Consider the following 13,784-nt stretch of genomic DNA (forward strand, 5'->3'; position numbering starts at 1 on the left):
TTGGCAACTGTAAATTCAACTGTGATAAAGAATTTAGTGCAATGTCTTTATGATAAAATGACTTTTTTTCTTCTGGGTGGACACCTAATAATGGGATTGTGGAATCAAATGGAAGGTCTATTTTGAGTTCTTTGAGGATTCTCCATACTTCTTTCTAAAGAGGCTGCATTAGTATACAGTCCCACCAACAGTGTAAAAGTGTTCTCTTCTCTCCACATTCATGGTAGCATCTGCAGCTTTGGGATTCAAAGCTATTATTATAAAAAGGAAATCTATTAACATTAAAATTCCTAAGAAATTTGGTTTTAAATGATTATAGCATGGGCATTTATATTGCTTTTTTTGATGATTTTGCTATTCTTTCAGAGGCAGTTCATAGAGAAAACTGTTATCTGTCTAGGGATTAAGTAGCTTCTTGGCAGTACATTTTATAGGATAAACATTGAAATAATATGGGCTGTAAGCACAAGGTAGAATATAGGGAAAAAAAGACTGGAACAACCAGAGTGACCTCTTTTCCTAGACAGAGACTTCAAAATACAATAGAACCTCTGTAAGTTGACCACCCAAGGGACTATAACAAACTGGTCAACATACAGAGGTGGTCATTATGAAGAACTATGCCTGCTGTACCAATACGGTCTATGAAAACTAGGTCAACTTAGGAGGTGGTCAATATAGGAAGGTGGTCAGCTATGGAAGTTCTATATTGACCATCATAAACATATCTCTTGTGATATAATTTGAAAGGATCTTAATAAATAATTAAATCCACTGCCTTATTTCACAAGTGGGAAACTGAGGTCACTGTAGAAGTTAGGGGCAGAACCAGGACAGTATTCTGATAACTCTTCCTTTTCCTTTCCAATGTTGTCAATGGAGCCAACTTTGTTTGCTATCTGGAAATTTATCCAGTGAACCCATTCTTCTGTCAAGTGATCCAGCCCTTGTAGATAAAATTCAGAATCCCCTGGTAGGCATCCAATGGTCTGGTTATATATTTCTCACAATCATATGAGAGGAAGAGTGATCTGAGTATAGTCCTGATTCGAAACTGGATGTTAAGTATATATGGATTTATTATTATGAAAAATTTCAAAAATCACAGAAACTAGCTTAATGACTCCCTGTACTTATCATCCTGCTTTAATAATGATTAACATATTACCTCTTTGGAAAACAAGTTTCAAATTTGAGTCTGATGTTATTTATTCTCCTTCAGAACCTGTTTAGAACCAGTATCTTGGAGTGCATTTCCCAGGTAGAGAAATGTAGGAATAAAAAGAGGATGCAACATGGGAAAAAGGCAGGCTGTCAACACACACTTAAAATATAGAAAATTTGCTGAAGTTGTTTTTATAAAGGTCTGGAAAACACAGTCTTGTTCTGAAAGGACACTGTTCCTTTAAATTGCTTACTGATCCCACCCAGATCTTGCACCCTGGCCAAATGCCTGGCCACTCTTGCTTTAACTTAGTTTGATAAACATGAATAAAAAAGATTGCAAAAGATCCAAAAGCTAAGACAATTTTTATTTCCTACAGGACAATATCAAATAGCTAACTTTATCTCCAACAATTGGCATTTACTCAACCAGTCTTTAATTCCTGTTTCACAAACTTTATAAGGTAAGAGTAACTGCTTTGTTTTAGTCACTTGGAATCGGATATAACTAATTAGGAACTGTGGAAGACTACATGAGTTTACATATTTAGTAGGTAAAAAAAGCTTGTCAAAAGTTTATTATCCTCTGTCATTACTATAAATCAATTATCAGAAAATATATTAAGGTGTAGAAATTAAAAGTTCGTTTTAATTTCATTGAGAAACTAGGCTACTAATACAGTCTAGCATTTCAATGATGTTACTATCTTCTGGAACATCTTTTTCTTAATCTGGAACAAGTTTTTAAATTCAGGATTAACAATAGAATACTTTATAACTGCTGGTTTGGCAGTTTTATAAAGTCTTCAATCATTCTGTCTTCATGCAGAAACAAATGGGAAATGAACAATGCAAATAAAATTTGTAAATTCTGCTAAAGTGTAATTTTGTTTAAGAAAAATCATAAAATAGAAAGTCTTGGATTTACTGATTCTAATATTTGCTCAAAATAAATTTGAGGCAAAAAAGCAAAAATCTGGCATTTGGTTACAGATTATTTCTACATTTATAAAACTTTAACCTATAGTAAACATAGAGGTTTTAAAGTTCTTTCACTTAACTAATGCCATTTTTTCCTGAAAGCTGTTTTGCTTGTATATGACATATGAAAGAAAGAAAGGTGAGAATTATTAAAAACTGAGACAAAATAAAACATGGTAAAAGTGATTAGAAATGCATGGGCTCAAGATGCCAAACCAATAAGGAAGAAAGAGATGTCAGGAAGGCAGCAGAACTATAGAACTAAAGAGAAAGACGTAGAAAGGTATGAGTGTCCTCTGGCTAATATTGGCAAACAGAAAGGAATAGCAAGACATTGGTTTGGAAGGGCTAGATAAAAAAATATCCGAGCGAATAATAATAAAATGAGATACTGTGATTATTGCTAATGAACAAGTTATGTTTGTGAACTTATCTATAGGAGTTGAGTTATGAATTCATGATTATATGCCCAGAAAACTATATGAGCAGGTGCTTAGTTTGGAGAAAAGATAAGTCTGTATTTAAAGCCAGCCTTCCCAAAGGTGTGTCTCATTCCACAAATGAGAAGAAAGTGGCTCTCTTCTCAGGGTCCTGTATGGGATTCACCTTTTTTAGGTTTTTAAAGAGTTGTTTGATCATGTAGCTTGTAAAATCTTGTTTGTTCTCAGTGAAATTCAATTCTTAGTTCTTAGGTTCCAGAATTTCTGAGATTTTTTGTTTTTCATGGTATGAACTCAATCAACAAGAAAAGTCATCTGTAACACTAGGGATCTGGTGTTATTCCTTTTCCCCTCTGAAAATGGACCATCAGCTGTGTTTTTCTATGTAGACTTATCGTTACACTCATTTTCAGACTTAAAATCATATTATCCTTCTGCATTCTCCTTGGTCTGCAGGGGGATAAGTTGAGGAGGTGTGTCCTTTGTGTATTCTACTTCCACAGTATGCTTCTTGTTTTTGTTTTTAATACTCAGCTGTCTTTACATCTTAATATACCTGGGCTGTAGATCACTTGGCATTTGTCCAATAGTGCTCGATGCACTTGCTAGCTGAGATGCTTGGTCCTACTGATCCAAAGTTCTCTTAATAAGCCAGATGATGCTATTTGAGGAGCAGACTATGGAATGAAGCTATCCATTGGTCTACCCACAACCCAATAGCTTGGTTTCCCTTTGAGGTTTATCCATCTGGCATGTATGAAAAAGTCAATCTCCCATCTCAATCCTCACTGCCTTTGCATATTTTTCCACCCTCTATTCAGAGCATGGAAAAATCTTGCTCATGATTTTCCAATTCCCTGTCCTTGAAGGCAAGGTGCCAAAGAAAGAGAATGTGATTCCTAATGATTTTCCAATTCCCTGTCCTTGAAGGCAAAGTGCCAAAGGAAAGAATGTGATTCCTTTTCCAGAACTCTCAAAGTCAGTAAAGTTTAAATAGGCAAGCATTTTCAAACCATGCTGGATATGGGTTCAATATGAGTTTTCTTGTTCCCATACTCTTGGGACTACTGAAGTAGCAGCCCATGAGTGTTCTCTTAATGGGGAAGTCTGTGTGTTTCAAAGTCATCTGGTGTCTAGTTGGGCATACTAACTGTTGGTGACTGAGGATTTTAATAGAGAACTAGATACAGAAAAATAGTTTCACAGGGCCATTCAGAGGGCGTGCTTCTGACTTCAAATTCTATCTCTGTCCATTAGTTCTTCCAGCTGACAATGGAAGAAAAGTGCTGCTTTTAGGCAAATCTGTTATTTTTGCTTTCATATTTTTTTCATTCATTGGATATACAGCTGCAATCCAGTTTGGATCCCTGGTGGAGAAAAAGTTTCCAAAGCAGAGTAGATGTGAGAAATGGGGTTCTATGAAAATGGAGGACAATTTAATTTTTGCCTTGAACTCTGGATGCCCTGAAGTTGTGTGTGGAGTATTAAGAAATGGTGGTGGTTATCTATAATTCTGAAAGATATTGGACTTGTCAGGAATCAGTTATAATGCAGATAAATTAAATGACCAGGTAGCAATGTGAATTCGCTCTGTAGGAAACATAAATTTCAAAATAGTCCCTGTGATTGAACCACAGTCACCAAATAGAGAGGGACTGAAATGTTTTTAAATGCTTCTCCCCACTCTGCCTATGACAATCTAATTAGAAATTAAGGATTCTTGAATATACTTCTTCGAATGCATAGAAATATTCACTGATAAATGGTCACAATGCCATGATTTCATTGGATTAGGAGCTTTTAAAATATCAATGTGAATTTTTTTTTAGAAATAGGAATGAAAACGCCTTTTTCCAGTCACATTCCACTTTTTAACTCTGCCAGCTTGAAATTAAAAACAGCAAACATTATATCTTATTAAAATATTTATAACTTATGTTTCTATTAAAGGTGCTATAAGCAGATGATTTTTCACCATCTACCATCATGTGGAAGAGACTTGTCTTCTGTCTCCTGATTTTGCCAGCTTTTATGACTCAAACAGTATATGGACAAAGAAAGAAAGGATCAAAGCCAAATTTACTTGCTAGGAAATACGACCTGCAGGGTAAAAAAAAAAAGTTCTGTTTTTGTTTTTAATTATTAGTTTTAGCTTGTTAAAACACTGGTGCGAATTTTTCTAAATAGCATTTGATGTAAATAGCAAACCACGTACACATGTGATGTTCTTTTAAAATAAATTTATGGCATCATAATACATCTTACATATTTATAGCACATCTAAGTTTTTAGAACACTCGTGCATTTATCAGCTCATGTGAGCCTCACAGTAACCTTGTCAAATAGGCAGGACAGACATTGCCTTGCATATTTTAAAGAAATTGAGGCCCAGAAAGGTTAAGTGGCACACTTAATAGGATGGGAAAACGAACCAGTAAGATGCACAGTTAGGACTCAACTCAAGTCTTTTGTGTTGAATTTTCTTTTCTCCTTATTCTTGCTACAATGTGTGTAGTAATTTCCTTCCTCCATTTCAAGAAAGTTAGAAACAACAACAAAAACAAAGTGCGTATTCACCAATATGACATACAATCTGAGAATTAGAGTACTGTTTGCTTCTAGACAACTTGGCAATGTTGCCCAGTGTTTATTGGATTTTAATAATGTGGTGCCTCTCCTTTGTCTACCATTTTAAATGGATTTAACATTGAGAAGATGCTCAGAATATATGATACTTTGTTTGCTTTTAATTTGCATGATTTTACAAGGGGAAAGAATTTATAAACTTGGAAAGAGATTAAGTTCTTTATAATTTAAGCCTCATCTCCAAGGTATCTCTCTTATTCATTTTACTCAAAACCCAAGCCATACACAATACACCATCTCAGGGCTTTCCTTATGCAAAGCTGTTTCATGGATAGGGACGATTATTTTGCTTAACTTATTTGTTCTATTTCAGACTCCGTTTGCTTCATAGATGTTGTCTTCATCGTGGACAGCTCTGAAAGTTCTAAAATTGCTCTCTTTGATAAACAGAAAGATTTTGTGGATAGCTTGAGTGACAAGATTTTCCAGATGACTCCAGGTCGCTCTTTGAAATATGACATCAAACTGGCAGCCCTTCAGTTTAGCAGCTCTGTCCAAATTGATCCACCTTTTTCTTCTTGGAGGGATCTTCAGACTTTTAAGCAGAGGGCCAAGTCTCTGAATTTAATTGGGCAAGGTACCTTCTCTTATTATGCCATTTCCAATGCCACTAGACTACTTAAGAGAGAAGGACGTAAAGATGGCGTGAAAGTGGTTTTGCTAATGACAGATGGCATCGACCATCCAAATAATCCAGATGTTCAAAGAATTTCTGAAGATGCCAGAATTTCAGGAATATCATTTATCACCATTGGACTTTCCAGTGTTGTCAATGAAGCCAAACTTCGTTTGGTATCTGGGGATTCATCCAGTGAACCCATTCTCCTGTTGAGTGATTCAGCCCTTTCAGATAAAATTCGGGATCGCCTGGTAGGTACCCAATGGATTGGTTATATGTTTCTCTTAATGATATTGATATTTTGGTTATAAATTCTGTAAAGAAAGATACTGGGTCAAAAAGATTTTAAGAAATAGAATTCATGTGGGAAGTGGAAGGAAGCATCTTTCTGCATGCAGTCTCTTTCCATTTCCTTGACAGTTTACACCAGGCAAACTGCGGAAGTACCAGCCTCGTTCCCTAGAATTGGTTTTCCATCTGTTTGGAGCCAGTGCTGAGAGCTTTGGAAGGATTACTTTTCTTTTTTTTTTTTTTTTTATTGTTGGGGATTCATTGAGGGTACAATAAGCCAGGTTACACTGATTGCAATTGTTAGGTAAAGTCCCTCTTGCAATCATGTCTTGCTCCCATAAAGTGTGACACACACCAAGGCCCCACCCACCTCCCTCCTTCCCTCTTTCTGTTTCCCCCCCATAACCATAATTGTCATTCATTGTCCTCATATCAAAATTGAGTACATAGGATTCATGCTTCTCCATTCTCGTGATGCTTTACTAAGAATAATGTCTTCCACGTCCATCCAGGTTAATACGAAGGATGTAAAGTCTCCATTTTTTTTAATGGCTGAATAGTATTCCATGGTATACATATACCACAGCTTGTTAATCCATTCCTGGGTTGGTGGGCATTTAGGCTGTTTCCACATTTTGGCGATTGTAAATTGAGCTGCAATAAACCGTCCAGTACAAGTGTCCTTATGATAAAAGGATTTTTTCCTTCTGGGTAGATGCCCAGTAATGGGATTGCAGGATCAAATGGGAGGTCTAGCTTGAGTGCTTTGAGGTTTCTCCATACTTCCTTCCAGAAAGGTTGTACTAGTTTGCAGTCCCACCAGCAGTTGTAAAAGTGTTCCCTTCTCTCCACATCCACGCCAGCATCTGCAGTTTTGAGATTTTGTGATGTGGGCCATTCTCACTGGGGTTAGATGATATCTCAGGGTTGTTTTGATTTGCATTTCTCTAATATATAGAGATGATGAACATTTTTTCATGTGTTTGTTAGCCATTCGTCTGTCGTCTTTACAGAAAGTTCTATTCATGTCTCTTGCCCATTGATATAAGGGATTGTTGGCTTTTTTCATGTGGATTAATTTGAGTTCTCTATAGATCCTAGTTATCAAGCTTTTCTCTGATTGAAAATATGCAAATATCCTTTCCCATTGTGTAGGTTGTCTCTTTGCTTTGGTTATTGTCTCCTTAGCTGTACAGAAGCTTTTCAGTTTCATGAAGTCCCATTTGTTTATTTCTGTTGTTGTTGCAATTGCCATGGCAGTCTTCTTCATGAAGTCTTTCCCCAGGCCAATATCTTCCAGTGTTTTTCCTATGCTTTCTTGGAGGATTTTTATTGTTTCATGCCTTAAATTTAAGTCCTTTATCCATCTTGAATCAATTTTTGTGAGTGGGGAAAGTTGTGGGTCCAGTTTCAGTCTTTTACATGTAGACATCCAGTTCTCCCAGCACCATTTATTGAATAGGGAGTCTTTCCCCCAAGGTATGTTCTTGTTTGGTTTATCAAAGATTAGGTGGTTGTAAAATGTTAGTTTCATTTCTTGGTTTTCAATTTGATTCCAAGTGTCTATGTCTCTGTTTTTGTGCCAGTACCATGCTGTCTTGAGCACTATGGCTTTGTAGTACAGACTAAAATCTGGTATGCTGATGCCCCCAGCTTTATTTTTGTTATAGAGAACTGCCTTAGCTATACGGGGTTTTTTCCAGTTACATACAAAATGCAGAATCATTTTTTCCAAATCTTGAAAGTACGATGTTGGTATTTTGATAGGAATGGCATTGAATAGGTAGATTGCTTTGGGAAGTATGGACATTTTAACAATGTTGATTCTTCCCATCCATGAGCATGGTATGTTCTTCCATTTGTTAAAATCCTCTGGCTATTTCCTTTCTGAGGATTTCATAGTTTTCTTTATAGAGGTCCTTCACCTCCTTCGTTAGGTATACTCCTAGGTATTTCAATTTCTTTGAAACTATGGTGAAGGGAGTTGTGTCCTTAATTAGCTTCTCATCTTGACTGTTATTGGTGTACACAAAGGCTACTGACTTGTGGACATTGATTTCATATCCTGAAACATTACTGTATTTTTTGATGACTTCTAGGAGTCTTGTGGTTGAGTCTTTGGGGTTCTCTAAGTATAAGATCATGTCGTCAGCAAAGAGGGAGAGTTTGACCTCCTCTGCTCCCATTTGGATTCCCTTTATTTCCTTGTCTTGCCTAATTGTATTGGCTAGAACTTCCAGGACTCCATTGAATAGTAAAGGTGACAGAGGACAACCTTGTCTGGTTCCAGTTCTAAGAGGAAAAGCTTTCAGTTTTGCTCCATTCAGTAAAATATTGGCTGTGGGTTTGTCATAGATAGCTTCAATCAGTTTTAGAAATGTGCCACCTATGCCTATACTCTTCAGCGTTCTAATTAGAAAAGGATGCTGGATTTTATCAAATGCTTTTTCTGCATCTATTGAGAGGATCATGTGATCTTTATTTTTGCCTCTGTTAATATGGTGGATAACGTTTATAGACTTGCATATGTTAAACCAGCCTTGCATCCCTGGGATGAAGCCTACTTGATCATGATGAATGACTTTTTTGATGATAAGCTGTAATCTATTGGCTAGGATTTTGTTGAGAATTTTTGCGTCTATATTCATGAGTGAGATTGGTCTGAAATTCTCCTTTTTGTTTGGGTCTTTTCCTGATTTTGGTATCAGGTTGATGTTTGCTTCATAGAATGTGTTGGGGAAGATTCCGTCTTCCTCAAATTTTTGGAATAATTTCTGCAGTACAGGAATAAGCTCTTCCTTGAAGGTTTGATAGAATTCTGGAGTGAAGCCATCTGGACCAGGGCATTTTTTGGTTGGAAGATTTTTTATTGTTTCTTTGATCTCAGTGCTTGAAATTGGTCTGTTCAGGAGCTCTATTTCTTCCTGGCTGAGTCTAGGGAGAGGGTGTGATTCCAAATATTGATCCATTTCTTTCACATTGTCAAATTTCTGGGCATAGAGTTTCTGGTAGTATTCAGAGATGATCTCTTGTATCTCTGTGGGATCAGTTGTTATTTCTCCTTTATCATTTCTGATTGAGGTTACTAGAGATTTTACTTTTCTATTCCTCATTAGTCTGGCCAATGGTTTATCTATTTTATTTATTTTTTCAAAAAACCAACTCCTTGTTTCATTAATTTTCTGAATGATTCTTTTGTTTTCAATTTCATTGATCTCTGATTTGATTTTGGAGATTTCTTTTCTTCTACTGAGTTTAGGCTTAGATTGTTCTTCTTTTTCCAATTCCATAAGATCTCTTGTGAGATTGTTGATGCGCTCTCTTTCTGTTTTTCGAATGTAGGCATCTAAAGCGATGAATTTTCCTCTCAAAACTGCTTTTGCAGTATCCCACAGGTTTTGGTAGCTTGTATATTCATTGTTGTTATGCTCAAGGAAGTTAATGATTTCCTGTTTTATTTCTTCCTGCACCCATCTGTTATTCAACAGAAGATTGTTTAATTTCCATGCCTTTGGGTGGGCTCGAGCATTTTTGTTAGAGTTGAGTTCCACCTTTAGTGCCTTATGGTCTGAGAAGATACAAGGTAAAATTTCAATTCTTTTGATTCTGTTGATATTTGTTTTGTGTCCCAGGATATGATCAATTTTGGAGAATGTTCCATGGGGTGATGAGAAGAATGTATATTCTTTATCTTTGGGATGGAGTGTTCTATATGCGTCTATCAAGCACAGTTGTTCTAGGGTCTCATTTAAGTCTCTTATATCCTTGTTTAATTTCTGTTTAGAGGATCTGTCCAGCTCTGTAAGAGGAGTGTTAAGGTCCCCTATTATTATAGTATTATCAGATATCATATTGCTCAGACTGAGTAAGGTGTGTTTCAAGAATCTGGGAGCATTTAAATTGGGTGCATAGATATTTAGAATTGAAATGTCTTCTTGTTGTATTTTTCCCTTGACCAATATAACGTGACCATCTTTGTCTTTTTTGACTTTAGTTGCTTTAAATCCACATGTATCTGAAAATAAGATTGCAACTCCTCTTTTCTTCTGAATTCCATTTGCCTGAAGAATTGTCTTCCAACCCTTGACTCGGAGCTTTAATTTGTCTTTTGAAGCCAGGTGTGTTTCTTGCAGACAGCAAATGGATGGCTTGTGTTTTTTAATCCAGTCAGCCAATCTATGTCTCTTCAGTGGGGAATTCAAGCCATTAACATTTATTGAGATAATTGATAAGTGTGGCAGTATTCTATTCATCTTATTTTGTGAGAGTCCATTGCTTAGTTTTATCTTTTGCATCAGTGTGGAGGTTAGGTTCCGTCCTTTAATTTCTGAGTTCTTACTTTGCTGCTGATCCATTGTGGTGGTCAGTGTGCAGAACAGGTTGAAGTATTTCCTCTAGAGCTGGTCTTGTTGTGGCAAATTTCCTCAATGTTTGTATATCCGTAAATGATTTGATTTCTCCGTCAATTTTTAAGCTTAGCTTAGCAGGGTACAGAATTCTGGGCTGGAAATTGTTCTGTTTAAGTAGATTAAAGGTAGATGACCATTGTCTTCTTGCTTGGAAAGTTTCATTAGATTTGTCTGCGGTAACTCTGATGGATTTGCCCCTGTAGGTCAACTGGAGCTTACTCCTGGCAGCTTGCAGAATCTTTTCTTTTGTCTTGACTTTGGACAGGTTCATCACAATGTGTCTTGGAGAAGCTCAGTTAGAGTTGAGGCGACCTGGGGTCCGATAGCCCTCTGAAAGCAGTGTGTCAGAATCTTTGGTGATATTTGGGAAATTTTCTTTTATAATATTCTCTAGTATGGCTTCCATTCCTCTGGGGCATTCTTCTTTCCCTTCTGGAATTCCTATAACTCGTATGTTGGAACGCTTCATAAAGTCCCATAATTCTGACAGTGAACATTCTGCTTTCTCTCTCTTCTTTTCTGCCTCTTTTACTATCTGAGTTATCTCAAAAACTTTGTCTTCTACCTCTGAAATTCTTTCTTCTGCATGGTCTATCCTGTTGCTGATACTTTCCATTGCATCTTTAAGTTCCCCGATTGTTTCATTTCCTTCAGCTCTGCTATATCCTTTTTATATTCTTCATATCGTTCATCTCTTATTTGATTCTGTTTTTGAATTTCCTTTTGGTTATTTTCTACTTTATTAGCAGTTTCCTTCATTGTTTCCATCATTTCTTTCATTGTTTTCAACATGTGTATTCTAAATTCCCTTTCTGTCATTCCTAACATTTCTGTATAGGTGGAATCCTCTGCAGTAGCTACCTCATGGTCCCTTGGCGGGGTTGTTCTGGACTGGTTCTTCATGTTGCCTGGAGTTTTCTGCTGATTCTTCCTCATGAGTGATTTCTTTTATCTGTTTCCTTGCCCTAATTTTCCTTTCACTTCCTCTTGCTCTTTAAGTTCTCGTGCCTGTGGACTAAGGGTTACAGGACCAGAAGGGTGAGAAGGTTGAAGAGGAAAAAAGGGAATGAAAGAAAGGAGGACCGAGTGATAAGAAAAAAAAAAAAAAGAAAAATAGAGAAAGGAGAGGGGGTGGGTAAAAGCAATATTGACAAAAAGAAGAGAGGCACAGAAAGAGGGAGACAGAGCAATATAGGTGTACAGTAGGGTACTTTGATAGAACCTTAAACCACCTTCTGGTCGTGCCCAGTTGGGTGGTTCCCTTGAGGTCAGCAGCTCTTTGCTAACCTGATCAGACACAGTACCCCACCTCCACCAAGTAGAGAGGAAAGACAAAAATGCTATAAATCAAACCAAAACAAGCAAACAGAAAACTTTACGGGATAAAATTGGCTGGAAAAAACAAATAATAGCGGTAGAAACACTAACAAAAATGAAGTTCTAATTATTGAAATAGGCAGCAATGGGAAATTATAATTAAACTAGAAAAATTGAGAAAGAAAAAGGATCTGTATGGAAAAGGTTGAACTTAAAAAACAAAACAACAATCAACAATATCAAAATAAACAAAAAAAACAACCAAACCAAAACAAACAAACAAACAAACAAAAAATCACAACCAAAAACAAAGCAGTATGTATATGTTATTGAATATTGCCTGGGCAACATGTGGTCTTCTGGGGTATGAGATGTTAATCACAGTTCTGATACGACTGGAGGCTGCTAGTTTCTCAAACCCCAGCAGGTAGACACCCTGAATCTTTCTTCAGCCCACTTAAAAGGCACTTTGAACTGTTCACTTGCTGAGCAGAAGCTTTCCCAGGGAAGTGCTTGTTGCTGGAATCACTGCTGAAGTGGCTATCCACTTACCCTGCGTGCCAAAACTGGTCTCCCTCTGCCCCCGAGGGTTAGGGCTGCAAGGCGGCTCAGACCCCGCCCTGAGGCTACTTGGTCTCTGGGTTACCAGCTCCCACCCAATTCCAGCTCTGCGACCCTGAGGGCGGAGCTTGCCGGGGCAGATCTCTCACAATGGCTGCCTGTGACCCAGAGCGAAACACTATTAGCTCCGTCTGGCTTAGCGGCTCAGACTTGGGCCCTAGACAAAGGCCAAAGTTCTCCGCACTCCCACTCAGGCTCTCCCCAAGGCAGTTCAGCTGAGTGCCAAGTCCAAAGACACCAAAACAGTTCACAGGTAAGGCCTTTCTCGTTTGCAGTCTCGCTGCTACTGAACTTACAGTTGTGGGCGGGTTTAGACGGATTGAACACACGTGACCACTTGCCGGTTTTCCACTGTTTTAGTCCTCCTCTTGGGGTCCAGAAGTCTCTCGCTGACTCCCTGTATCCTCTCAGGGGTGATGATAGGCAGATTCCACCAGCCAGAGATGCCTGGAGTCCTATATCCCCAGACTCACGGTGCCCAGATGCAAGGAAGCTGTTACTCGGCTGCCATCTTGCTCCGCCTCCAGAAGGGACTGGATGGATTACTTTTCAAGCATACACCTTGGACCCTTGTTTATACATTCTAAGATCATGAACATTGCTGGCTGATAGTCAATTTGTGCTCAACTTTTGGTTTACTGTATTTGTACTACATTAGTCTTTTCGCATTTCATATCTGAAGAAACATTTTTTGACTCTCTGTCTCATCTATCGTCACATTACATTACTCAAGAAAAGTCTCATAGAATGCTAATTCTTCAAATCATCTAGTTTCTTCGATGTTAAGCTCATCCAATTTAAAATCATCTGCAACCCTTAGTCAACCATCAGTCTCTCCCATCACATCAATTAGTCCCACTCCATTGGTCTGATCAGTTTTTCTTTGTTTCGCAGCTGTGTGGGAAGGCCTCACCTTGCTATTTTGTGAAACACGGGCAAAGCAATCAACATGAAATCTTTCTTCATAGCATTTCTTAAGGAGGAAACTCCTGGAGAAAAACTGGTTGGTTTGTTGAGTGTTAAAAGTTGTTTTTCTTTAAAATACTGGTTTCTTTGACTTCCTGAGAAAGCAAGGCTGACATGTCCTTTAGATACTGGGCATTTCCTATGGTTGTTGTCTATTGGTTGCAAAGAAAACTCTGGCCCTGCTTTGGAGTTTGTTTTGCTTCTTTTGTCCTTTCCTCCAGCCCTTCCTCCCAGTATTACTCTAATTTCTTAACGCTCAGTTGTTTGCTCTTATCTAAATAATAGCTATCAGGTGTTGAGTACTGTCTGTGTGTTAGGCATTGCTTTGAC

General features: G+C 37.7%; 1 protein-coding gene across 1 annotated transcript in view; it reads left to right on the forward strand.

Moving 5' to 3' along the window:
- The first annotated feature begins 1,495 nt into the window (after positions 1-1,495).
- COL28A1 (collagen type XXVIII alpha 1 chain) overlaps positions 1,496-13,784 on the forward strand; it is a 209,926-nt gene continuing 197,637 nt past the window's right edge. The window contains exons 1-3 of the mRNA XM_053553638.1: positions 1,496-1,628; positions 4,536-4,692; positions 5,545-6,101. Coding sequence (XP_053409613.1) covers positions 4,572-4,692; positions 5,545-6,101 — 678 coding nt within the window. The 5' untranslated portion in view covers positions 1,496-1,628; positions 4,536-4,571. The remainder of the gene's footprint in view (positions 1,629-4,535; positions 4,693-5,544; positions 6,102-13,784) is intronic.

This window comes from Nycticebus coucang, chromosome 11 (genome assembly GCF_027406575.1).
Source record: "Nycticebus coucang isolate mNycCou1 chromosome 11, mNycCou1.pri, whole genome shotgun sequence".
Taxonomy (NCBI): domain Eukaryota; kingdom Metazoa; phylum Chordata; class Mammalia; order Primates; family Lorisidae; genus Nycticebus; species Nycticebus coucang.